This window comes from Rhinopithecus roxellana, chromosome 8 (assembly GCF_007565055.1).
Source record: "Rhinopithecus roxellana isolate Shanxi Qingling chromosome 8, ASM756505v1, whole genome shotgun sequence".
Classification (NCBI taxonomy): domain Eukaryota; kingdom Metazoa; phylum Chordata; class Mammalia; order Primates; family Cercopithecidae; genus Rhinopithecus; species Rhinopithecus roxellana.
Genome location: NC_044556.1, coordinates 96,765,366 through 96,793,305, shown reverse-complemented (window position 1 = coordinate 96,793,305; position 27,940 = coordinate 96,765,366). Strand labels below are relative to the sequence as shown.

At 41.1% G+C, this 27,940-nt stretch overlaps 1 protein-coding gene across 7 annotated transcripts in view; it reads left to right on the top strand.

Moving 5' to 3' along the window:
• The window catches only part of SIPA1L2 (signal induced proliferation associated 1 like 2), a 231,949-nt gene that overhangs the window by 163,232 nt on the left and 40,777 nt on the right, over window positions 1-27,940 (top strand). For 6 of the 7 annotated variants that reach the window (XM_030935895.1, XM_030935889.1, XM_030935891.1 and 3 more), the window contains 7 exons: window positions 1,315-1,891; window positions 5,523-5,797; window positions 20,461-20,718; window positions 22,619-22,702; window positions 24,433-24,533; window positions 24,910-25,013; window positions 26,822-27,210. In XM_030935895.1, the coding sequence (XP_030791755.1) occupies window positions 1,315-1,891; window positions 5,523-5,797; window positions 20,461-20,718; window positions 22,619-22,702; window positions 24,433-24,533; window positions 24,910-25,013; window positions 26,822-27,210 (1,788 nt within the window). The remainder of the gene's footprint in view (window positions 1-1,314; window positions 1,892-5,522; window positions 5,798-20,460; window positions 20,719-22,618; window positions 22,703-24,432; window positions 24,534-24,909; window positions 25,014-26,821; window positions 27,211-27,940) is intronic. The other variant, XM_030935894.1, reaches the window with a different exon arrangement.

Genomic DNA, 27,940 nt, shown 5'->3' with positions numbered 1-27,940 from the left:
AGAGAGCCTGCAATTTTTCTAAAGTCTAGCAAACCACATTTTGGAAGAGGAGTTTGCATCTGACAGAACAAATTTGGATGGAATGTTTTTATTCCTTAATTTGCTTTTTTTAGAATTTTCCACAATGATGAAAACAAAACGAAGATTGCTTCCTTTCTTTACTCCAATGTCAGCCTGGGCAGATGTGGGATTAGTACAGATTCTTGGTCTGTGGTAGCTACTCAGTAATTGGGGTGCTCTCAATGCTGCCAGTGATACCGGATCCATTCATTCACTCACTCGTCTTAATCCTTCCTTTGATAATTCATTAGTCCACTCTATAATTTGTCTTATTCAGAGAAGGATATGAGATAACTAAAGCAACTCTGTGATGTAGGGGAGCATTACTGGTTTTAATAGATTAAGATGCTCATTATTAACACTATGCATTTGATCTCTTCAGTCCCTGAGTTCTCTTAAAACTTTGCTCCCATAAAACCTTCATTTAGATTTTCAAAATGTGACCAAGTGAGCATTTCCTTTAAAAAAGTGACACTTAAAATTTTTGGCCTTTGTAAGTGTGATCACTCTGTCCCATGTCACTGAATCCCTTGCAGCTAACTTGGGCTAAACCCACTTTGGTCGGAAGCGTTACTGTTTTTCCCTGTGATAACCAGCCCCGCAGAGTTATAGAGTGCCAACCTGCTTATTCCACATGCTGTGGATGTGTTACTCCCATGTTAGTTTGGTAGCACTGCTGTACTAATACCACAGGCTAGGTGGCTTAAGCAGCAGACTTTTGTTTTCTCAGAGTTGTAGAGGCTGGAAGTCTTAAGATCGAGGTGTCAGCAAGGGTTGGTTTCTCCTGAGGCCTCTCCCTTTGGCTTATGGATGGCTGTCTTTTCCTTGTGTCTTCACATGGTCTTCTTTCTATGTGCATACATCCCTGATATCTCTTTATGAGCCCAAATTTTCTCGTCTTATAAGGACACCAGTCTGTTGGATTAGGGCCCACCCTAATGGCTTCGCTGTAACTCAGTCACCTCCTTAAGGGTCCTTTCTCCAGATAGCGTCACACTCCCAGAAACTATGGGTTATCTTGTCAACATGTGGATTTTGAGAGGGACAGAATTCAGCCCATTACACCTCCTGTCTACTGAGTTTAAAACATTTTGCTTAAACAACAACAACAAACCCTGGGTATCTAGAAATTAGGAGAACAAGCCTGCAGAATAGACCAGTTAAGTTGAAAGTGTGTATATATGCCACATTTGGGGAGATACACGTTATGGTATCACAGCTTATCTCATTTTGTTTCCATTTTTACTTCCTCAGTGTTGGAGTTTCCAGATCAAAAGATGTGCCACCATTTGGCCCACCGATTCCCAAAGGTGTAACTTTTCCAAAGTCAGCCGTGTTCCGGGACTTCCTTTTAGCCAAAGTAATCAATGCAGAAAATGCAGCCCATAAATCCGAAAAGTTTCGAGCAATGGCCACTCGAACGAGGCAAGAGTACTTGAAAGATCTGGCGGAGAACTTTGTCACAACCGCCACTGTGGATACCTCTGTGAAGTTCAGCTTCATTACACTGGGTGCAAAGAAAAAGGAGAAAGTAAAGCCAAGGAAGGACGCCCACTTGTTCAGCATTGGAGCCATCATGTGGCATGTGATAGCACGGGACTTCGGCCAGTCTGCTGACATTGAATGTCTTCTCGGGATTTCCAATGAGTTCATCATGTTGATTGAAAAGGATTCCAAGAATGTTGTATTTAACTGTTCCTGCAGGGATGTTATTGGGTGGACATCTGGATTAATGAGTATCAAAGTGTTTTATGAAAGAGGAGAATGTGTCCTCCTGTCCTCGGTAGACAACTGTGCTGAAGATATCAGGGAAATTGTTCAGCGATTAGTAGTAAGTACATGTTTTCTATTTTCCCTTATGTTTTCAATTCCAGATTCAAAATAACTTTCACTGGGGAAATCCTACCATGATTATAGCAATTAGGGAATGCATTACTATTTCTTACAGATACAGAGCTTAATTTTAAATGCTGGGTCCTTTTGAGGAGTTGTTGAATACATGAACAGTGGAGAAGCAACCATCATAAATTGATTGGAAAAGTTAAGCCAACCTGCAAAAGAGAACCTTGAGATGTATTTTAGTAGCATTTGAAGGAAAAACAGAATTATCTGGGTAGAATGTCTGTTTATGGAGGCTGACATAACATACCTTCCCAGTGGGTAATTAACAGCAGAATTGCTGTTGAGTGTATGAATGATGAGTCCTATTTGCAGTTTCAACCCTGCATGTTTATACAGCAGGTATTTTTGTGTAATGTGCCAGATTAAATATATTATTAATCTTAGAGCCACCGTTTCTTAAGGAAGTTTTTCAGAATTACACATTAATTTAGAAAGGCTTTTAAAAAGTCAGACTTAAAAAAGATTTTTGTGTATGTGATTTTTAGTGCAAAACCCTTATATTTTATCCATGGTGTTCAGTAGTCATATTTCTGCTCCCAATTTTAACAAAGTAAGAATTAGATTTTAGTTTGAGCATATAAAATAAAGTAGTAAGAATACATCAAACAATTTCCAGTTTTTATTTTTGGTAATATAAGAAAAAAACATGCTTTGACGGTAGAATTTCTTGTGTGTATATCTTCCCCCAAAAGGGATGTTATTTTTTTTTTAATTAGAAAAGGTTTAGTTTACTATGGATCATGAAAAAAGGAGAAATTATATCCATTCCTTGTCCCCTTTCCTCCCACCAAATATAAATTACCCTTTTGTTGTTACAGACCATGTATAAGAGAAGGTAAAATCAGGGCAGTGTCTGCTGGCCTCAGAAAAGTAATTTCATTATTTGTGGAGACTGTTTACAGTAAAGGGCCTCAGTATGTTCAACAGTATTATCAGGTATATGTGTGCAAGCCTAGATAAGGGGTTTGGGGTGATTAAGTAAATGATTAAATGCCTAGAGAATTGACTTGAGTTATACTGATGAGTCTCTGGATGCACTGTGCTTTTGCTAATTGCAAATACTTCTTTTCAGCATATCCACCAAATCATTATAATCTGTGCTTCTGAAAATACAACACAAATACCACGTCACCAACCACGAAAATGTACTTTCCCTGGATATTTACACAGGGGCTCTTATACATTTGCTATTCCATGGACCCCATCCTATTTTGCTAGAAAAGTGTATTGTCAGTGTGACCAAGATGCACAATATTACAAATCTATTTTAGGAATTATATTCTGTGTCTAGGATGATGTGCAACATGAGCTATTGGAAACAAGCCAAACCAAAGACTGTTGAAGGGATTAGATCGTAAGGGTTGGTACAGGGTGGTAGTGACAGAAATGGGAAGAAAGAGAAGAATGCAGTCATCGTGGAGATGTTGGGAATGCCTGCTCGTTTGGCAGGTGGTTAACTCAGTATCCATTCTCAGGTGGTGGAAAGTGGAACTAAAGGTGTCTGTCTTGCAGGTAACAGTACAGGAGAGGAATGAGAGTTTGTTCCTAGAGGGCCAGGCAGGGTTCACTTCCCGGATGTGCACCCCGTGCAGTTGCTCAGGGACCCGCTCTCAAAAGAGTTCGTGCTTGACTGAATGCTCTGCCATTGCCAATCTTGAAATTCTTCATAATTTTTTCATAAGGAGCCTTGCATTTTGTTTTTTCATGGGGCCCCACAAATTACATAGCCAGTCCTGGCTAGGAGACTACAGTTTTCATGTGATAATTGGGTCCATGGAGGAAGTCCAAATACATGGAGAACACCTTCCTTCAGACTTTGGGGATGTGAGGAAGCAATAAACAGAGGGGATAAAGAAATAGCAAAAAGACAAAGTAGGGGAGAGGGCAGGTGACTGGAGGAAATGAGCAGAAGAGCCGGAGCTGGAGGACTCTGGAAAGGCTCAGCCAATAACTCTTCATTCTGATACATGGATGATAAATTTCACTGATAATTGCATTGATATTTGAAAGAAGGCTGGGTACATGTTATGTGTTGTCTTTTGATAGGATTGTTTAGAACAAAGTTGAAAAAGAAGAGAACAAAATGTGTTTGTGTTGTGCGTATTACAGAACTACTTCTTCAAGTTTTAAGTTGCTTCAGTTCATGACTTTAGAAACGTCAATATTCTAAAACGTCACCGCTAACTAAAACCAGCAATCCCCTTTCCGCATTTTGCTGAGTCGTGAACTGTCATGGCTGTCTGGGAAAAGCTGATTGGCATTGTGTGCACTTGTGGTAACCATGGAAACATCAGACACAGTGGTGATACATGAACCAGCCCCAGTCCCACAGCTGTACTTACTGTCATAGGTCTTATTAAATAGCTATCTGTGTATTCAGAGCGTGTTTCATAGAAATAGAGCGTTCATTAAACTGAAACTTCATACATTGCCTCTGGGCTTTTGGGGATAGGAGTATGATACCTCCCAACTTGAAATTCCCACAGATAAGTGATGTCATAGTCATCAGATGATATTTAATGAGCCCATGTTTTTCTTTCATTGCATGTAAGCTATGCTCAGTGAGTGCTTTTGAAGACTGCATTAGTGGTGCTTTAATGTACCAAGTGGGATGCAAACCACCATTCTTCTTTCATGTTCCTTTTTGTGGGACTGCTGTTGACTCTCTCTCACTCTTGAATAAGGTACATACACTGGGGCTTCCAGTGCTTGGGGCTGCCCTCAGCCCCAGGAGAGACAGGCCCAGTGGAGGAGAGGCAGCCCATAGGCACAGAGGGTCTCTCTGCTGCCTGCCAGAGCACCATCCTGCACACTTGTCTTGTGAACAGATGGCCAAGGAGTCTGGCCGGCCTGCCCCCACCGAGGATCTGAATGGTCCTCACCACTCGGGCAAGCACAAGACAAGGACCCTCGGGGACAGAACACTCCACAGTATGTCCCCAGGGCTGGTGTGTAGAGAACATTTAGAGTTTTCTTAAAGCCCTAACTTTCTGCATTTGCCCTTCCTGAACCTCAGAGTGGGCTGTTAAGCGTTAGCTTTCAAGTGTTTTGGGGTGTTTTTCTTTAAATTGTCTAATGATTTTTAGGGCTTGCTGACTGAAACTTGTAATGGTCTCCAAAATCTTTACGTTTTACATCACAAAAATCCATCTAGAACAATGGAATTTATATGCTTAAAAGCCAAGTCACTTGACACAATAAAAGAAAAAGGGGAATTCTCTCAGTCCATCTGAAGCTCCCAAGCTCTGGGTCAGTGACATCTAAGAAAGCAGGACACCTGTATCAAGAATATATATGACTTAGAATGAAGAATGAAGCCATTGTTGTGCTTCTGTTATTTTCTTTGCACTTGATGCTAATGTTAATTGTGATCAGCTCTGAACTTAAATATGTCCTCGTCTTGTCACTTGGACGGTTTAAGGAAAAGGCAGAGAGAGACAGGCTGGGCTGTGAGGGCCCAAGGGAGAGGGCTGGCATAGAGGCCCATACGTGCACCTTTGGTAGAGCCCCATGACAGCTTGGGCAGGAAGGGCATCTCTAACAGTCTCCTTCCCCCTTAGATAGTGACGAGAGGCTGCGAGACTGTGGAAATGACCCTGAGGAGGAATGGGCTGGGCCAGCTTGGCTTCCATGTGAATTTTGAAGGAATTGTCGCAGATGTGGAACCTTTTGGCTTTGCCTGGAAGGCTGGCCTTCGCCAAGGGAGCCGCCTCGTGGAGATCTGCAAAGTCGCCGTGGCCACTCTGACGCACGAGCAGATGATCGACCTGCTCCGCACTTCTGTGACTGTGAAGGTGGTCATCATCCAGCCCCACGATGACGGCTCCCCCCGAAGGTAAGGCATGCCAGGCCCAAGTAATGCTCACTCCTCCTTCGCCTCTGTAGCAGGTGGCTGTCCTCACTGCCCCTGCAAGGTCCTCAGAAAATGCAGTCAGGTGCATCTTGGTACAATGTTGTTGCGATGTCTCTCATTCAAGGAATTGAAAAGGAGCTTTAAAATATGTAATAAATGATAAAAAGTAATTTAGCAATTTATTGGGACATTGACTACGTAAAAGCTGAGCTATTCTGAACTGACAGGAAGAGCACCTGCCTGGTTCCCCTGGACCAGTCAGACTTATATCTAAGAGGAAATAGTTCTGCATCACAGCTCAGCCTTGAACACATTAAATAACCATTCAGTTAGAATTTCCTCCCATAACATGAAGCCATTGATTATTTTAAAAATACTTAATAAACCAACACTTGTAGGTATGAAAGAATGTTGGAACAGCGCATGTACTCTGTGTGGTGAATACTCCATTCTCAGGTGGAGCTTGAGAGATGTTGAACTGGTTCAGAGTGTTGTCATAAACTGTCAGGAGAAATAGATGAAAAGGAATGGCTCGACTTGGAAGGTTCAGAGGCAGATAGCTGGAGGGCTGGGATAAGAATGGGGTTAGAAAGCAATACTGTTCCATTACTAATAGAAAATAATCATGCCCAACATAAAATATTAGGCCAAAAGGAAAAAGAATGCTAATTAAGAAGGAGCCATTCATTCAGGCTGTGGCCCACTACTTGTGGTAATGCATGACTGGTGGTAGTATCTAGAGCACCTTCCCTCTGTCTTCATTCCCAAATGGAGTTCCTACAGGCAGCCTTAAGAGCTCTGGCTTGTGAGAGACTAAGTATGCTCGGAATCCAGGAATTTGCTGTGTGGCCTGGGGCAACTCACACATTCTCTCTAAGTCTCACTTACTCTCTATAAGATGGGATGATTATATTGCCTACCTCCTACGATTTCAATGAAGATGAAATAAAATAATGTATGTAAAGCACTTAGAACCTTTTAGCGTAATTACCCCACACATTTAATTTAAAAAAATAAAACTTCAGGCTGGACCCTATGGCTCACACCTGTAATCCCAGCACTTTGGGAGGTCGAGGTGGGCAGATTGCTTGAGCCTAGGAGTTTCAGACCAGCCTGGGCAACATGGCAAAACCCCATCTCTTCAAAAAATACAAAAATTAGCCAGGTGCAGTGGTGTGCACCTGTAGTCCCAGCTACTCAGAAGGGGATCCCTTGAGCCGGGGAGGTCGAGGCTGCAGTGAGCTGAGATCGTGCCACTGTACTCCAGCATGGGTGACAGAGTGAGACTGCATCTCAAATAATAATAATAAATAAAACTTTAGCATATTCATTTTAATTTCTTTCATATTAAAAAAGAAATTCTTATTATCCAAAGATAGTAGGCTTGTTGGGTCTACTTTCTGGACTTACTAACCTAGGTCATGTTCTCTCCTTTCTCTATCTCCTTTCTGCATCCTTTAAGCCAGCACTCTCCATTTGCACTTATACAATGATCTGTGTCTGTACTGTTCAGAGCAGTAGCCACAAACCACAAGTGGCTATTATGTACATGAACTATAGTGCAACTTAGGAAACGAATTTTTCCTTTTAATTAATTTATGTTTCACTGGCCACATGTTGCTAGTGGCTGCCGTATTGGATAGATCAGCTAAACCATGATCTCCTTTTAGGAAAAAAAGCTGCTTACACTGTCTTCCTCTATGGTTAATGTGCAAAATCTTGCAAAAATCTTTCTCTATTAGTTATCTTACCATTTGCCTCCAGCCTCACTTTCTGTGACCTTGTTTCCTGTGTTTGCCCAGTATGTTTATAAAATAAGGATTTAAGAAACTAAGATTTCTCTGTAGAGTATCAGTCCCATGTGAAGATGTTTCTTATTGCCTTGCTTGATTCTGCCTGGTTGAATCTGTTTTTTGAGAGTCCCATGAGTCACATGTACTACTATAAGTCCAAAGAAAATAAAAAATTAATTCATTAAAAATGGATCTTGGAAATAGCAAAAGGCAAATCCTTTAGACCTTAAAAGCTAAAGTACTGTATATGTTAAAATCTTCTAAATTTTCCAGCATTTGTTAGAAATTTTTTCATACAGTAAGATTTCTGTCTTCCTTAGTAGAAATGTAGATTTTTAATGCTTATGATAAGAATCAGTCTTTTATCTGCCTTTGTATCCTTTATCTGTCCTAGCAGCCAATTACTATAGAATTGGACAAAAATGTTACCATGAGCTTCCTTTGGGTTAAAAAATAACATTTCTTGCCTATTTTTAGTTTTAGTCTACTGTTAGTAAGAAATTTTTTCAAGCTTTCAAGAGATCTGTTTAATAAAAATGGTAAAGTTGTCGTTATATTTGGTATTTAGAAATATAATTTAGGAGAATATAATTTTCTATGAAATATTGAATTGTTTTTCAGCTAAAACAAACAAAAACTACAATTTAAAAGTTCCAGCAGCTGTTATCTTTTTATCCAAGGACATGTTTTTCCTCTAAGGAGTCAGTTATCTGCCTTGGTCTATACATAATTAATTCTTTGTTTTAAATGCAAATTCTCTTATTGGAACTAGGCAAGATATTTATTTAAAGATTTTGCCCTTGCTTCCTAGGAGTCTCATTAATGTCATTCCCTAAACATACAGGGTTTTTTTTTTCCCAATTAATCTGTAATAACTGTCTTTTAACCTTAGCCAGAAGGATTAGAATTAGCTATTTGCCTAGTAGCAACGTTCCAGAATTGGCATACCCATCATCCACATTACTGCAAGTCGTGAAGGCTTTAAGCCTAGCCTGTATCATTTAAAACTCTTTCAATTCAGTTTTCCAATTTTCTGTGAATCTGAATTTGTAAATTTTTAAATCCATATTTTTGTTAGTTTTGATTTGTTTTCTGCCTGCAACTGTCTGGGTGCCCTGATAAAAGTACTTGCTGTTGTCAGACAACCTCTCATAACCAGACACCACCCTTGCAATACCAGCCCTTTGCTTTAGACCGCAAGTGTAAGTATGAAATGTCATTTTCAGTTTCACCCTTGCACTCAGCATGTTTAGCCTTCTGTATTATTAGATTTGTTAAGAAACTGTAGAGGAGGGACTAAGGGGAAATGGGTAGCACTTCACTCATTTTAAAATTTAAAATACAAACCCTTTAAACCAAACAACCTTTAGTACCTTTAATCGTATAGTAACATATACCAGGATGTGCCTGAAACTAAAGCTATACATTTGACTTGCAGCATGGAAAATGACCTCCATCTTTCTCAAACTGGCTCTTAGTGCTTGTCAGGGAGGAGGAATATTATTTAAATGGATATGTATATGTATGTGTGTATATATACATATACATTTTTTAAAGTAGTTTTTAACATAAACACTATGAAGACTACAAAAATGGCCAAATTAAGGAATTATGAGATATTTTAGTCTCATAAATGTTGTGAAAAATGCTTCGGTTCATTTTTGCCATTTATCAACTCCCATTTTTTCCTACCAGGATATCACTGAGGACATCATTTGACATGGGAGCCCAGCTGCTCCTGTGGGCAACATGAGTGGCCTGTCATTTAATAGACAGTGTCTCTTGTCCTCAGGTCAAAAGGTGTTTGGTTTTGACTCAGAAGCTGCTGGATTAAATGCAGTCTTTAGTAGGAAAAGTGTTTATTAATATGTTGAATCCAAAGCCACCTGCATTTTGAATTCCCAGAAAAGTATTTATGTTCAATCTAAAGCCACCTGTGTTTTGAAGTCCCATTTGCCAGCCTAAGGGAGGTGACAGTCTGACTTGTCCCTCAGCTTGAAAGGAAGTCAGAGCCATTTTTAGTTTTCCTTGTGGATTTGCAGGGAACGCTGAGCAGGGAGAATCCCCCTTGAGGGATACTTACTGACTGATCTCGTGCTGGGATTGGATCCTGGAGTGAATTCATATACATTGGGAATGAGTGGCAAGAAGCAGTTTGGGAATAGCACTCTTCAAATGGAAATGAGGTTTGAAAGGGGAACCACGGTGTTTCTCAAGCAGACAGTCTCTGTGGCAAAGATGAAGAGTTTCTCAGGCCAGAAATGCTTAATTAAGATCTTTCTTGTTTTTGCAAGGGATAATTTACAGCCACTGGTGTGGCCCAGCCTCTGGCCTTCAAAGGTGACTGACATTCTATCAGTGTCATTTGAAGGAAAGCATATCAGCCTAAAAGGCGGATATGAAGGAAGTAACAACTCATCAGAATCATGCATGAGTTGTTATATAATGTGAGTGAATTTAGTAAATATGTCCAATAAATATGGAAATGAAATTCCTTGCTACAGTGCATCTGTTTTGTGTGAATTTTGTCATACCTTGTTGATATATTATCCAAGGCATTTTTCTATATAATGCAAAACAGTGGAAATTTTCTCATGTTATCATGAGTCTACATTATTATTCTCTCATCTTTCTATAAAATTAAAACTTTATGTTCTCATCTCCTGTTTTGCTGTCTATTGCCTAATCATTCAACCCCCTGAAGTATGCAGAGAGGAGAATATGGAAATAGAAGGAAAACTCAATTTTGTTTAACAGTTTTTATTTTTGTATGATATCTACACACATACATATATAAAATAAGTGGTAGGCTGAAATCTGGACTCAAATGAGCTTGCTTTTTTAAAAATTTTTTTTCCATGCTTTATTCCATGTATTATTCATTATAAAGCAGACTTCTTTTTCTTTCCAGCTTTTAGGTTCAAGGGGTACATGTGCAGGTGTGTTACGTGGGTAAATTACGTGTCTTGGGGGTTGGGTGTACAGATAATTTTGTCACCCGGGTAATCAGCAAAGTTCCCAGCAGGTAATTTTTCCATCCCCACCCTTCTCTCACCCTTCACCCTCAAGTAGGCCTCAGTGTCTATTGTTCCTTTCTTTGTGTCCATGTGTACTCAATGTTTAACTCCCGCTTGTAAGCAAGAACATGGCAGCATTTGGTTTTCTGTTCCCATGTTAATTTGCTTAGGATAATGGCCTCCAGCTCCACCCGTGTTGCAGCAAAAGACATGGTTTCAATTCTTTTTTGTGGCTGTGTAGTATTTTTTCTTTATCCAGACCACTGTTGAACATCTAGGTGGATTCCATGTCTTTGTTGTTACAGTGCTGCAGAGAACATGTGCGTGCATGTGTCTCAAGTGAGCTTTTGTATTAGAGTTCCAACTTATTTGCATGGGTAATAAAAATTAGTTATGTCTGGTATTGTCTTATGGACCCTCCAGGAATGAATTTTGATGTGCAATGTGAAAACAATACAGAACAAAGGTAACCTAAAGTACAATCACTATTCTGAGTCCTCTGGCCAGTTCCTCCAATACAATGTTCAGATTATTCTCTCACTCCCTAAAGTAAGAACACAGGATTATAGAATTGAAGGTTGATTGCCTTGCATTCACTCACTCATTCATTCATTCATTCATTCATTCACTCACTCACTCTTAACTAGCTTGTGCCAGGAACTGTGCTGAGCACTAGGGCTTTTAAAACGATGGGACAGATGTAATCTGACTTTCAAGGACTCCTTTTTGTCTTTCTGGCTTTCTAAAATGCCGTAAGACTTATTCATATTTTAGCTATTTAAAAGTGATTTTTCTCAAACTATAGCAACAACTTACGACTTAATAATAAATGTCTCAAAGTAGTGTAGAAAACGCTGTCACCCTCTCCAATTAATAATCTACACTTTAGTGCCCCCGTGTTTTTTTATTTTGAATGCTGGGATATTACCATCACAGTAAGAGGAATGCATAGGGTGGCAGTAAAGCATGAGCATTGTGTTAGACCAGTAACCATCTCATGCTTGACAGGTTACACCGTGGCTACCATAGTGGACAGCCATTGGATGTTCTCCCCCATAGAAATACATTCTTCAGAAATCAGGCATCAGATAGCTAGCTCTTTTGAGATCTTCTCTGTATAATTTTGAAGTATTACAGTGCAATGTTGTTCCTGCTCTCAAGCTTTCTAAGAAACAAAGCAGTTGATTTTGATAAGAACGTGCTGAGCTTCTGTCCAGTGCTCTGACAGGTACTGGGGATACAAAGACACCATCTGCCCCTGTGTCTGCTTCTCGTGAAGGAGGAAAAGGATGGAAGGAAGCTGATGAATTAGTCAGTGCCAGATAGCCTCACTTCCTTTTTCATACGACACCTGTTCGATTCCTGACCTTTATAAGAGGGCTTGGTCAAGTGTGATTATGGTCCAGATGTCTCTCTTTCTACCTATTCTGGGTATCTCTCTGTTTCTATCTGTAAATTAAGGAATTTGTTGAAAAGCAAATTGCTATTTCATTTAGTGCCTATTTCATGTATGACACTGCCCTAACCTTTACAGTAAGTTATACTATGTGGTTATCTCCCTGTTGGAAGCCTTTGATTTTTTTATGTACCAGAAAGACTTTGTGATTCAAGTGAATGAGCATCAATTACCCCTATCACCTTGTTGGATAATTTGGAGTATTTTAGCTATTAGCAGGCTATTAGCAAAACAGGCATTAAAATGATTAAAATATCAGTGATTACTTTAATCCCTAGGGCTATAAAAGAATTCTTTTACAAAATGCATAATATTTTAAAAACATTTAATTTGTTTTAGAGGATCGGCTTTTGTTTCCAAAGATTCTTTTAGCACCTACTGAAAAATATGACATAGCATAGGCTGCATTAACTGTTCTTTGATGGTCTTCTTAAAAAAAAAAAAAAAAAATAGCCATGTGTTTTAGAAAGAGTCCTGAACTTAGAGTCAGAGGACCTGAGTTCTTTTGTGAACCCTATCTCTGATTAACTGTATCATCTTTCCAACCTCTCTGGCCCTTCTTCTGAAAAATGTAGATTTTCTTTGTACCTCACAAATTTTTGTGAAAGTCAAATGATGTATGTGGAATACTGTAAAGTGCTACACATGCTAAGGTGGTGGATTGGAATTAAAGGATAGCATTGCAGTACTTTGTAAGGCTTTTCTTTAGATCACTGGATTCACTTAAAGGTTCTCTGTGATGCAGCCAAGTAAAGTAAAACCAATAGGGAATTTCAGAGTCCAGTAAATGCAAGTTCCAGTCATGAGATTAGATGAAGCTGTGGCTGCACAGTCTATGGTACCTGGTCCAACTAACTGTTCAACTGCCCTCTCTTTTTTTGATAAGAATATACATTCCTCCCTTTGAACTTTCTTGGTTCTCTAGGTTTTTTGGTTTTGTTTTGCTACTCACGATTCCCTTAGGACGCTTCCCCTTTCTTAGTTTCGAAGTAGTGTAATACAAAGTCATGTGTCCTACTTTTATGCAAGATGAAAAGAATAAAATAATAGGATAATGATATATTGTTCTACAGATGAATGTAGATGAAGGGAATTTTACAGCTCTAAAGATTTTTTCAATTTGAAAGTTAAACTTTAAAATTCCAGAACTCTATAAACATCTGTTATCTAGAACTTTCATAAAATTGTATGTGCCTTTTGCAGTTTAATGTTGGTTTCCCCCTTTTTGGAGAAACAGAAAGTAATAATGTCTATTTGTAATGAACTTCTTTCTTTTGAAGCTGTCACTTGAAGTTTACATATTTTGTGTAATTTAATCTTGTTGCACCCTCTGCTGTTACTGTTCTATTTTCAAGAGGAGGGTCTAAGAGGTTATCACATTTCTAAGCTACACATGGTCATGTCTGGGTTTTGAGCCTAGAGCTCAAACTCTGTCTTTAATGGAGACAGTTTGGTGTCTAGGGTTCCTGTTGGGAACAAATGGAAAAAACTGTATGGCGGCCGGGCGCGGTGGCTCAAGCCTGTAATCCCAGCACTTTGGGAGGCCGAGATGGGCGGATCACGAGGTCAGGAGATTGAGACCATCCTGGCTAACACGGTGAAACCTCGTCTCTACTAAAAATACAAAAACTAGCCGGGCGAGGTGGCAGGCGCCTGTAGTCCCAGCTACTGGGGAGGCTGAGGCAGGAGAATGGCGTAAATCCAGGAGGCGGAGCTTGCAGTGAGTTGAGATCCGGCCACTGCACTCCAGCCCCGGTGACAGAGCGAGACTCCACCTCAAAAAAAAAAAAAAAAAAAAAAAAAAAACTGTATGGCTTGACTGGACTCAAACAGTGATGGTCTTGACGGTCAGCCTGCAGAGTTTGAAGCCTTGATTTAGAACCAAGTCCATACCCTGGCCTGCAGGGATTCTACCTTCCCCGTGTCCAAATTATTGATGGTAAATGGAAGCTTCTTCGAGAAACTCAAAGTGTCATTGGAAAGGAATGAGCCTGGGTGGATGGATGCCATCTTGGGGGCCTTCCTGGATGCTCTGAAGTTAGGGGGTCCATACACTACAGTACTTGGCAGTGACTGGGGTATCTGTTAACTGTGAGCAAGATTGGACACCCCCTCTTTGCTGATCATGTTCAGGAAGCCAGGAAGTGGTGGCAGCTGTAACCAAGAAGTCTTCTGGTGGAAAGTTTAGCTTTAGGCATCAGGAAGCAGGAGAGAAAGCCCATGAGTATGAATATGAATAAGTTAATGAGTGTCCCTTTTACAGGATTAAGCCATCCCAGGAAGTCCATGATTGTGAGTTCAGAAGGATAAGTAGTACTGTTTTTAGAATATACCAGTAAAATATAAGATCCTCTGAGGATGCCATCTAATGGAATTACCTGTTATTCTTAGTTTGAGAATGCCACATTTTTAACCAACTAGCACATTTTCAATGACCTTCTTGGTCTACAGAATGTTTTGCCTTCCAGCATATGTTTTTGAGTGAGAAGAGAGAATAGACTCAGAAAAGTTATTGGCTAGAGAAGAAATGTGAAAAATTGCACTTATTTTTAACCCTGAAGCTGAGTTTGTATTGATCCCTACGTAGCGTGGTAATTAGGAGCATAAGTCGATGATGTGTACCTTTGTTATGAAGCAAAGAGGAAATCAATATGCATACATAAAAGTGATCCCACAGCCTTATCTTGAGGTTTTTTAGTATCTCCTATTGGCAAGTAAACTGTAAGGCATGTGCCAGAAGCTAGAAATGCAATTTCCATCCTTTGACTTGATTTGGGATGTCGAGAGGAAGCCAAGCGTGTGTATCAATGAGGTCTGAATTTTTCCACTGTAGCAGGAAAGCAAAAGTCTTTTCTTTAAGAATGTTGCAGTTACACACAGGTTGAGCAGCTTGCTTTTTTAAGAAATGTCTTTTTGTGCTAGGTCTTTGGGCATTTGGTCTGTTGGGGTTTCAGTTAGCCTTTATTTAACTCATGGAAATATTTGCCATGTGCCCCATCCATAGCAGCCCCGAGTTTGACACTCCAGATGTGCCGGGGTGTCGTGCCTGGTGTCCTGTGCTAAAACCCCTCAAGAGGGAGAGACGATGCGTGCCAAGGGGGACGCAGATCCATTTCTGATGGGCACTGCAGCACGAGGACCTCTCCAGGCTCATTTGTCATTCTTCTTTTATGCCTTTTCCCATTTCCCTAAACATTGGTTGAATTTTCCGTATGCATCCTTTAAGGAATTTCTCATACGTATGGAACAGAACTGAGTTTGACTAGGTTTGATGATCGCTTATATCAGTAGTACTAATTTGGCATCTTAGTCATAGAAGTAAACAAAGCAAAAGCTAGTTCACAAGAGTAGTTGCTGTAAAAGTGTCACATAATAACAAAATTAGTTTTGATTTTGAAATAAAACCATTCTTTTGAGAATAGCTAAATTTTATTAGGGCAAAAGGATGCCAGTTCTTATTATTTTAAAAGACCTTTCCTATATGACTTTCTGCACAAGGTTGGAGATAAAATCATTCCACCCAGATTCTCTCTTCAACTTAATGGATTGCACAGATTTTTGCCAGCACTCTCTCAAAATATGAGTCATGATTATGCATTTATATTACATGTTTCCTTCCAACCCTCAAGCTAAATTATAGTGTCTTATAAAGACTACAGTCTATGGGCATGAATTAAGTAGGCCACACTACTCAGCCATCTGTCTTCTCTTTCTTTTTTCCTCTTAAAAACCATACCAAACAAACTTGAAGGCCAAATAAGCACTGGAAATGCAAAGTTGCCTTTTGGTTCACAAGATTCAAGGTTCACATTCATTCCTTTCACTCAACACATAACTCCAGGATCTTTAACTTCGATGGTAGTCAGTTTCAGTTCCTGATGTGCACTACTCAGGCAGCTGGAACCTGTGAGTCACCAAAGCCTGGCGTTCACCTGAACATCCAGTGACCCTTAGAGCATTGGTTTGAGTGGAAGATGTGAGTAGGTTTTCTTGATGTTTTATTATCTACTGTCATATCTTACCTTTGATTTCTGCTTAGGTCTTTGGGTATGGGGATGAATCAGTAGCCCTAGGGATGTGGTATCTGAATAAACAGAAAATGCTTGGAAACTATATACATCCATGAACAAAACTTGTAGAGCCTTGGCATTTTATAAGAAAATAATGCAACCCAATGTAATTTGCAATTTACTCAGTTTGACCAATAATGTAACTATTAAACTCAGTAAATCCAGAGTAACTTAAACTAAATAAGAGAGGAGAATTTTACTTTCAGGAAGGGAAACAGAGTTAAAATAAAGGATAAGACCTAACGTTTACTGATGCACAGAGAAATCACTATCTCATGTTCTATAAACAGGTGTAAGATTTCTTTAGGAGGGCGTATTCAGTCCACTCTATTAATGCTACCATCAAAGAATCGCACTACCATCAATTTGGTTTCCCAAGTCAAAAGTTAGGATGTTGTTTTTTATTTTTTTCTCTTTCTCTGTCCCAAGCTCCAAGCATTATGGATTTGACAAGTTAGAAATCACTTTCACCCAGAATTTTACAAGCATTTCCTTTGTTATATTTTGTACCTTCTGGTATTGTTCTTGAGAAGAATGGAACTATTCCACGCCCAGGTCCTTAAACACTTAGGCTCCCACCCACCCCGTCCCCAGAACCATAGGCTTACTTCCTTAACCCAGGAGTCTGAATTCCTCGATGATGTGTTTTCATGTGGACCATTTTTTATTCATTGAGCTGGGTACTCTCTGGACCTTTTAATCCAGTTTTACATATCTTTTAGTTCTAAAAATGTTCATATACTATTTCTTAATAATTTCTCCCCTTTTTTTTCTCCTCTTTTGTGATAGCTCTGTCTAGTAGTTGTTGGACTTTTTGAATTGAACTTCAGTTTTCTTAAGTTTTTCTCTCTCATAACTGTTTTGAGAGAGTTTCTCAGTTTCCCTTCTAACTGTCTTATTGGATTTTTTAATGTTTACTTTTAACTCTCATAAGTTCCTCCTCTTCTTCAGCAATCTAGTTGCTCCATGAGCTTCACTGCAGCGTGATTGGATGGTTTACATCTGCTTGTCTTTTCTCTAGAGAACCATCTTCTTTGATCTCTGTGGGGTGGTGAGCATTCTGAGGCCAAGTTTGGAGGAAGGAGAAGTGACCCTGGGTCTCATCTCTGCCTTAGGCTTGTCGTTTTCATCCCTGTTCTCTGTACCTCACGCCCTTGACTCTGCATCTTTTCTGTTCTCTAAAAACCACTGCTCTTGCCCACCGTGGTAGAGGATTGGTTACTGCCTGACAAGGCCAGGCACTGTGTGGACCCCAGGGCCTAGGGCTGAGCTCCCATTCCTTCTTTCTAAGTAACTTTTATGCCTAAATCTCCCTTTTCACTTGGCCTTCTGCAGTGCTTGGTGCTTCCCATCCCTGCACCATTTTGGGGTTCTCAAGGACAGTGAGTGATCTTCCTTCCTACTGATATTTCCTCTGCACACCTTCCTCTGCTCTGCTAAACCTGCATAACCTTTCTTCGTTCACCTCCAACTTTACATCCTGTGTATTAGAGTTTCAGGGATCTCCAAATTCAGCTGGCAGTTGAGGTTTCTGTTTCGCGTCCTCCCTGTCCTCCTTGTTCTGTTGTGATGATTTTCAGAAAAGGCTGAAACTTTTACTATACCATGGTGACAGGGAATTCTGCTTTTTAAGAGTGATCCCTTGTTCTAGTAGATTTCTCAAAGGGCAAATATTAGTAAGTGTTGTTGTTGTTGTTGTTGTTGTTGACGACTCTGGAATGTCTAGGCAGAGGCACTGGCTTGGGATGCTGACTGCTTTGCCAACAGGGTAAATTGGAATGATTTGCCCAGCACTCAAAGTTGAGACTTATCTAGTCTTCCCGTGTCCTTGCCAAATTGCACCAATTAGCTTTGTGGGCTGACTTTGGTCAAGTTAACAGTACGCTTTGTACTGTGCAGTTGGTAGGAACCTTAGGGATAGCTGACTTAAATCGTATATTTTAGGCTAAAGAGTCTTAAGTACCTGACTAATTACTTGAGCATATGGGAAAGCTGTCTAGCAGGTGACCTTTTAGGAAGCTGTGATACCTGTTTGAGAGAGTAACCATGGTAACTCAAAGCCACACCTGACTTTCACATAATGGACACTCAGGTTTTCCCTGAATTGTGATGGCTTTTACTAATTGTGCTTTTCACTTCTCTCAGACGCAATTAGAAAGTGATTTGTAACTCTGATTCCTGATTATGTTAATATAACTATAATTTAAAATATCTGCTCAGATTATATACGTGAAGTATTTTTAATCTATTAAAGCTTATTTATCACCCATGTTCAATGTTCTTGATTCTACATATGCATATTAGTTAAAGATATGATCAGTTCTGTCCTAGAAGTTTGCTAATTACCTGGAAAGACAGAATTTATGTATGAAATGCCTGACAACAATATCCGTCAACTAACCAGAGCCCAAAACCATGATATTGAATCATACTGATCCATCTTGGTTGAAAATAGACAAGGCCCCCATAGCCAAGAACGGGGTTATTGCATGCACTTGCATGGCTTGTGTCAGAAAGGTGCCTTCCTACAGTGGTGAGGGACCACCGAAGTTCAGCCATTCTCTGCGCAGGGGCCTGTATCTCTCAGGGCATCTGTGCAGAGCACACACCTTTTTAAAATTGTACTGTGGCTTTGCCATCCTTTGCACTCTGCAGCACAATCAGCAAATCTTATGGAAAAGGCAAGATCTGAGTTGAGATTTGGGTCAAACTGGGAGATATGATTGCCAGGAGGCATGGCTGGAACAGATCAGCCAGCTGGGGGTAGATAGACAACATGCAGAGAGCTGTGGCAGGCCAGGTTCCTCTACAGGGGGCTGTCAAATAGAAAGATTTTATCTGGATTTTCCAGTAGCCATATTAAAATAAGTAAAAAGAAGCAGGTGAAATTATTTTTAGTAATATATTTTAACCTTATATCTTCAAAATACTATCATCTCAACATCCAAAAAATGTTAAACGATTATTAGTTTACATTATTTTATGTATTATGTCTTTGAAATTTGGAGTACATTTCATACTTACAGCATATCTCAAATCAGATGCTAAATTTTATCGCGAGTACTTGCTGTTTATATTTCATAAAATTTAAAGTTGAAAACATAGATTCACATACCCAAGTTATTCTAAACACTTAAAAAATGAATCAGAATATCAGTTTTTAAAGTTAAATTAATGAAAATGAAATCACTGTGTTCCTCCAAACACAAGCCCATTTCCGGTGCTCAGAGGACTCTTGAGTGGCTCTCTGAGCCACCTCTGGCGTCTGCTGTGTGGGCAATGTGACTATGGAGGGACTGGGGGCAAGATAGTGCTAGGCACATAGTGTGCCTGAAAGACATTAAGGAGACATTGAAGTTTTCAGGAAGATAAATCTCATACAAAGTTTTTAATAAGGAGGAACTACAGCCAGAGAAAGAGAAACCTTAGAATCCACCACCTCCCATATGTTGAACACAGACATGACCTAGTTCTTTTGGTCACTAAGACTGGTTACGCTGCATTTAACCAAAGACTTTCTTGAAGAATAAAGCATCAGACAAAAGGAAGCTTTTCTCTTTCTGTTTAATAAGATTTTTTCTACAACTTTATTGAGGTGTGGTTGATGCATAATGAACTGCATGTATACAAAGCATACATTTTGATGAGTTTGGGCCCATGTGTGAAATAGTCACCACAAGCAAGATAATGGACATTTCCATCATCCCTAAAAGTGATGAACATTTGCTTAGAGGGTCTTATTTCTACGGTCCTTGGGAGTGAATGTGAGGACCAGAGGCCCAGTCTTGGTCCTGCTAAGTAACTGTGAACAAGGTGTTCAATGTCTCTGGACTTTCAATTTCTAATTACCGGAGATAGTACTTGCTGTCTGCAGAGATATATTTAAAATATTTAACCTACAAGTCTTGGAGGCCTCGGCTGTGCCAGGTGTTAATTTTTTTTGGTTGTGTATTGGGGGTCTTGGGACAGCAGCTCCTTACGCTCTGGTAGTTGAACATTTTAATAATCATACAGCTGTATTAGCAGGTTACCAGCATAGATGATGTGTGTGGCTGCACAGCAGCCAGGAAAAAAGCCACAAACAGCCTTTCTAATTTCTAGACGCAGTCATTGCTGGCAGAAAAGGAATTGAATAGTGTGGGAATGTGGTTTTATTATAGGTGAGATGCTCCTAAGGGTGGATCGCTCTGCATCATTGACTTGGAGCTGGGAGAGGCGTGATGTGTGTTGATGGGCCCAGCTGTGAGTAAGCCATGCTGACGGCTCAGCTGCAAGCTTCCCTTCTCACCATCTCTTCTTGGCCCAACAGAGGGTGTTCAGAGCTCTGCCGGATCCCCATGGTGGAATATAAACTCGACAGCGAGGGCACCCCCTGCGAGTATAAAACCCCCTTCAGGAGGAACACCACGTGGCACCGGGTGCCCACTCCTGCCCTGCAGCCCCTCTCTAGAGCTTCCCCCATCCCCGGCACGCCCGACCGGCTGCCATGCCAACAGCTGCTCCAGCAGGCCCAGGCCGCCATTCCTCGAAGCACCTCCTTCGACCGGAAGCTGCCCGATGGCACGAGGTAATGCTGGTTCCGTTTCCTCAAGGGCGGCCCTTGTAAATCACTGGGGTGAGAACTTGACATTGTAGGGAGAGTTTTTCGTAATCACTTATGAGTTAGCTTGTTCACAACAAGTTGGCAAGCAAGGTAGCAGGGCAGGCCCCAGACACAGTGGCGCCTGGGGTCAGGCACTCTCCTGGGCCCGAGATGGTGCTAGTAAGATGCAGGTTCTGCCCACCAGGGCCACAACTTTTCCTCTTCATCTGGTAGCCTTCCTCCATGTCCACTGGCTCTCTTCCCCAAGATGGGAAAGGTACCCCAGAAACTATTCTGCTAGAGCCTCTAGAAAAGTGTGAACAGGTTTGAGCATAAATAAAACAAAACTAAACAATCAGTGCTTAAATATCGTCATCATGTGAGTAATACTTTAAGAGGTTCCAAGCTCATTAGGACTTCCTCTTTGCTTTTCTCCTTTTAAGCAAAGTGAGTTGAGTTTAAAATTATTTTTTCAAAGAAAGAATGCATACACTTGTTTGAAAGTTAAATCCGATACCATTAGAAGCTGGTGAGGGTTTTCCGATGCCGAATTTGCATAGATCATTTTAACAAAGCAAAATAATAAATTTCATATTGTTGTTAATTCCTACTCCTTCTATTCTAACTTTTATGTAACATATAGGCCACAGTAATGCCATGAGTTTTCTCAATTATGACATGTCCGGCTCTGGTCTGATAGACCGTGGCCTGGGAGCCAGGCTGGAATCACAGCTCTAACTTACTTGATGTACTGTAACCATGGGCCTGGTGCTCATCCTCTCTGAACCTTCAGTTTCTTCATCTGATGAGCCACATCAGGAGGTTTGGAGGACTGAGTGGGTCAATGTATGTAAAATGCTTAGAACTGGGCCTGGCACTTAGTAAATTTACATAACTCTTAACCAGAACTAATTGATAAGCTTATATAAATATTAACCAGAATTAATTGATAAGCTTATATAAATATTAACCAGAATTCATTGATAAAACTTGTGGTCATCCTCTCCCTTCTCCAATTTTTTATTCTTTTCAGAGTGAATGCAGGGGAGGTGTTAATTTAATTTAACATTCAGTCATCTTGGCTCTGTGTCTCCTAACTCAAAAGTCTGCTGAGTTTATAACTTTCCCATATTCAAAGAAATATACATAGATAGCGCTGGTAAAAGGGGCAACATGTAGAAGGAAGGCGGTCTGCAGAACCTCCCTTATTTAAGTAAATTTAAATAATCATCGTTTAAAGTAAATTACATTAAATTAAAATTTACTTAAAGTAAAATTAAATAATTCTAATTTAAGTAAATTATAGGAAAAAACCAGAGGTATTCTAGTAGCAAAAGGGAAACTTGGCAAGCACGTCTTCATCAAGTGAGTTTTCATGAGTATTTTTCATTTTTGCATGTCTGAAAAAAGATAAATAGGATTACATTCAAGAGATGTGTGAAAATAAATGGTTTTGCCAAATTTAGGTTTTTCTTTTTGCATAAGTTTTAAGTATAGAACTAAAACGTGACTTGTTTTAAATTTCACATAATAAGAATTAGTAATGTTTTCATAATTCTGTATTCTCGGGAATTGTATTGCTGTTCTTCTGTATTTCTCTAGGAGGGAATCATTATCTGTGCTTTAAATCTTTAGACAGTGAAGGCTTGTCCTGTCATACCTCTTTCCTAGGACAAATTGCCAATCATAAACCACCTGATATCCCCTGGCATCACCGATTCTTAGTTTATTTTTCCATGATTTATTCTGTTTCACATGGCAATATGTTTTTCTTCCTTTTCCTTGTCATTCCCAAAGTAAATTTATTTGTGAAACAAAACAGGCCAGGTCAAGGGGCTTGGCAGATAGTTCAGTGCCGTGTTAATGACTGTGCTCAACCTTTCAGAAGCTCGCCCAGCAACCAGTCATCCTCCAGTGACCCTGGACCCGGTGGGAGCGGACCCTGGAGACCACACGTGGGCTACGACGGGTACCACTCATTTTTACCTTAGTTACCCACTGGGAGGAACCTGTTTCCGTGACTCATTCAAAAGCATTTACTGTGTGCCTGCTGTACCCGGGGCCATTTGGGGAATATAATAATGCCAGACATGCTTTTAATAAGTGACTTGTCCAGGTTGGAAAGCTCATTATTTCTATATAAATAGTACTCACTTGTCTAGTTCTCAGCCTGCTTTTTTCGTTTTTGATGAGGAAAGGTTTTCAGAACATGAAAATTAAGGATGTGAGGGCTTAATTGCCCCCTGACTTAAATTGCTGATGAGGCAATGCCGCTCAAAATCAGAGAAGTGGGTTTAGCATTTGGCTCTTTTGCTTCCTGTCTGAGAAGCACCGGGAGGTTGCCCCAGCACACCTGGCTGAGAGCTGCCCTTTGTAGTATCCATAGTCCCCAGGATCCAGCAGCTCAGGCAAAGCCTGAGGACTTCCGTGAACAAAGACACCGAATTGACCAATCCCACCACCTCTGGGAAGAGAAGAGAGAGCGTGGCGCCAGGGTGCACCCCTGAGGAGCGCCAGGTCTGCCGGGGCTACTGTGACTTGGTGCTGCTTTGGGTTGGAGTTAGGAGCTGGTCATACTGATTGAGAGGAGACAGTGGCCGGTCAGTGGGAAGGACTCCGCTCTGAGGAGCAGCTTACATCACTGCTCCGGCAGGTGCACGCGAAATTCTCTCTCCATTTGTAGTCTGAGTTATACGTGTTCCTTCCCTTAGATGATAGATGGAGTTCTTAAAAGTTGTATGTCAAGCAACTTTCTAAATTGCATTGCATTTTAAGAGAAGAGAGGTTTTGATATTGGCTTTTTTGGTTTTCTTTTTTGTATACACAGTAAAACTTTTTCTGGCTTTTTCTGTAAATCAAGGTCTTCAACCAGAATTCTGTAAATAAGGATCACTTTGTAATGTGAATAAGTTTTCTTCTACGTATTTCTTTCATATTTGGGGTTTTCATAAAACAAAGTCTACTTGGATGTAGTCTAGAGTTAATCTTTTTCCTTTTTTTTTTTTTTTTTTTTTGTTTCTTTTGAGATGGAGTCTCAGTCTGTCGCCCAGGCTGGAGTGCAATGGCGTGATCGCAGCTTACTGCAACCTCCGCCTCTGGGGTTCAAGCAATTCTCCTTCCTCAGCCTCCTGAGTAGCTGGGATTACAGGCGCATGCCACCACACCTGGCCAATTTTTGTATTTTTAGTAGACACAAGGTTTCACCATGTTAGCCAGGCTGGTCTCCAACTCCTGACCTAGAGATCTGCCCACCTTGGCCTCCCGAAGTGCTGGGATTACAGGCAGGAGCCACCACACCCGGCCCTTTCTTTTTCTTAAGAAAAATTTAATGTGAAGATACGTCAGTGCCATGTATTCTAAGCATAACATAAAAATGCAATCTCCTCTTTAGCTTGCAGGTACATTGTCTGATCCTGGACAGTCCTTCAACCTCCTGGTTTCAGCAGCCCTTCTTTATCTGTAAATGGCTGTCATCCAGCTGCTTTTTCTGACCCTCTGGTTAAACCAGATCCCACAATTTCAGATGCTTTTAGCTTCTCTGGCAGGGCTGAGCTGACAATTTGCATTTTCATTTGCCAGAAAACCAGCTCCTGGATAGGGCTTTCCCTCACATAGCCCACTTGGAAGCCAGCACTCCCGTGTGCATGCTGGCAGGTGGCACGGTGAGAAATGACAGGCTCAGCTCTGTGTTCTTTTCAGGTGCCAGTCCCCTCTACTGCTCGAACACCAGGGCTCAGGCCCTTTGGAATGTGACGGAGCCAGGGAGAGGGAAGACACCATGGAAACAAGCAGGCACCCAGGTAATAAGGAACTCCTGGAAATTGACCTCCCTTGCTCCCTGTTGCCCCCTCCCTGCCCCTTCCTCTCCCATCACTTGTTCATTTGATTCATTCATTCATTCAGCCTATGTGCACCAGGCTGAGGTGATCAGCTGCGTCTCCAGGTGCAGGAGGGGGTGTGGTCATGGTTGGTTGTGGTTGTGGCACCTGCAGAAAGTGAACACTTTATGGTGGTGGTTCTGTTTACTTTTGTGGCATATCCATCGGTAAGACCAGAAAGGCCTAGAACCACAAGCCTGTTCATGTTTACCAAACCACTCATCTGACTTCTGGTTTTCTTTACTCTTTTGGTAATACTGGAAATTGGAAATTCAACTCCTCTCTCTTTATGTGACAGAAACCAAATGGCATGGCCCGCCTTCCAAAGTCCTGAGTTCCTATAAAGAAAGAGCTCTGCAGAAAGATGGAAGTTGCAAAGATTCCCCCAATAAGCTTTCTCACGTAAGTCCTTTGTTCATAAGCCCTTCGCTGGCCTAGCCAGGACTGATCTCTCTCGGCACACAGTGGTACAGCCTGCTTCCTGGGGATGCTCAAGAGCACATTACCTCACAGGGCTCTTAGAGGTGAGGTGAAAAAAAGGAAACTATCTTCCTGATTTATAAAGGACCTCAAAGAAAGGTTGCACAAAAAATTAGTGGCAAAGCCAAAGTTATATCCTCAGCCTTTTGATCCTCAATATCCAGTGCAGTAGTTACTAAATCATGTTCCCATTTGTAATCTGTTAACCGCTTATCGATTTAGTGGCAGAAGCATTATTGATTTGAAAACAGAAGCAGAAACCGCTAAGTGATGTGTGTGGTCAGAGGAACTCTGCCCATAGGCAGCCATTTACTGTACAGTCGCAGACGATTTAATCATCACGGCGGCAGCTGTCCATCACACATGTCATGGTAGAGCAGTGCCCACGTGGTAGTTCTCAGTCCTTTGCATGTGTTGCCGTGTTTACCCCTTGAAGAAACCCTGGGAGGTGAGCGTCGAGGGAGACTAGCTCAGTGAAACAAAACTTCCATTGAAATGCAGAAACAGGAATTGTTGGTTATTAAAATAAAGCCAACATTTTAAAGTGGCTTATTTTTGAAAATGTTCAGGTGAAGATAATTTATAAGGTCCTGAATTAAGTTATGTCTTTCTTCTTTCTTAATGTGTCATCAGCCAGCTTTGCAGTTGTCCCTTAGCAAACACACACGACATTTCTTCCCTCAGCTGTGACCACGACCTTGTCTTGAGTCAGCCTCGCTGTATCTATTTAAATCTACCTTTACAATGTTCTCATATTGGTTTCAGCAAAGGGATACGTGGTGTGGGCATAGTTTTGAGAATATCAGTGTATGATGAAAAGGTCAAGGTGATTTGCTTAAGGATCTGATAGACTGGAATAAAAAAAGATAAGGCCAAACTGCTTTAAAATCTACCAGGGCCTGGCTCGTTCTTATGATTCCAAAGCCCTTTGCCAATGCTTCAGATCTTGTTGCTTTTCCCAGACTGTGAAGAGAGGCCATGTCTATATGAGCACATTGTACAGACAGTGACATTTCTTCTATTCTATTTGCTTTTTGTCTTCTGGAGACCCCCCGCCCCAACCAAAAGCATTGACTCTTTTTCAGACCTATTTACTCTAAAGAGAGTCCCATTTCTTAAAGGCTTGGGACACAGTTTGACTGGGGCTGTCTCAGAGAGATAGTTCGTGTTTACCGTGTACTTTGTAGCAGCCAAGTGCTTCTTCATATATTATCTCATTTGCTTCATGCAAGAATCATGTGAGCTCAGTATTACAAGCACAGAGAGGGTTAAGTGATTAACCAGAAAGTTCTACCTTTGTGACTGGAACCTGAGTCTTCTCCCCCAAACTCAAGGCTGGCACTATAATTTGTCATAGAAGCATTTTCTTAATAAGTGGTCCTTCTCTTCCTTGTATAAATTTTCCATTTCCTTCCCAGTTTATATCACCTTTGTTTATTATTTTCTTTGCTAGTGACACTGTGGCCATACTTTTGTGCTTCTTGCACAAATAATTAAAGATTTAAAGATATCCATTTAACTTAGATAAATTATGGGAAGAAGTATGAATTAGAGACTTCTGCACAAAACCAGGTTGTTTTTGAAAAAGGAAATCCCGTCATTGCCCACATTGAAGAGTGAGTAGAAAGGGTTCAGGTACGATCCCATGGCCTGTAGCTCCCTGAGTCAGGGTGAGAAGCAGCAGAGTTCAAGATTCACTTGAAGACTCTCTGTTCCTCTTTCTTCTCAAGATTGGAGATAAAAGTTGCTCCAGTCACTCCAGCAGCAACACGCTCTCCAGCAACACCTCCAGCAACAGTGACGACAAGCACTTTGGGTCTGGCGACCTGATGGACCCCGAATTACTGGGGTTGACCTACATCAAAGGGGCCTCCACCGACAGTGGCATCGACACGGCCCCGTGCGTGCCCGCCACCATCCTCGGCCCTGTGCACCTGGCAGGCAGCAGGTCCCTGATCCACAGCCGGGCCGAGCAGTGGGCTGATGCTGCTGACGTCTCTGGGCCTGACGACGAGCCGGCCAAGTTATACTCTGTGCATGGCTACGCGTCCGCCATCTCCGCCGGCAGTGCTGCAGAAGGCAGCATGGGCGATCTCAGTGAGATATCCTCTCATTCCAGGTAAGCCCCACAGCACTGCAGAGTAGTACCTGCTGGTGCCACCTGGGCCCTGTCTGCTGGGATGGGGCAGAAGCCTGAACTATAAGCAGTAGGGGCATCGGGTAGGTTGGTGTTATTTTTCCTAGCTGTCTGACATCAGAGGAAGGGCTTGTTTCTACAACATGAAAATGTGAAAGCTTGCATATTAATAAGTCCCTTGTTTGTGTTTTATTTTGTTTTTTTTCCTGTTAAGTTTGAGTGAAAAGTCAGTAGAGATATTAATTGCTCTAGTCAGGCCACTTACGTCCCTCTCCTAACTCAACCTGTTGTCCCTACATGTTTTGGAGGCACTCACTAATCTTCAGACCATAGTAGTAGGAAGCCATGAGGGCAGCGTGTGCGTGGAGCACATGTAGCTCCCTGCCGTGAGGGCATGCACACAATTCCTCCCTCTTCCTACAGCCTCGACAGCGGGGGAGACCTGAGATCATGTGTATAACAATGAAAGTGTGTTCAGCTCTGCAGCTGGGGTTCATTCAGTAAAGACTAGCTAAGTGTAAAGCAACTGTGTTCTAAGTACTCTAAGTGTGGATGTTTAATGTCTCCTTATGAGTGGTTTTAAACTCCTGTTTGACATACTTCTCTGCAGTGGTTTTAAAATACCTAATTTGCAATTTCTGCCTTCACTTTCAAAGACTAGGCAAAGGACAAAGAAATGCATTTATTCGGTTTTGCTGTGGACAGGATTTAA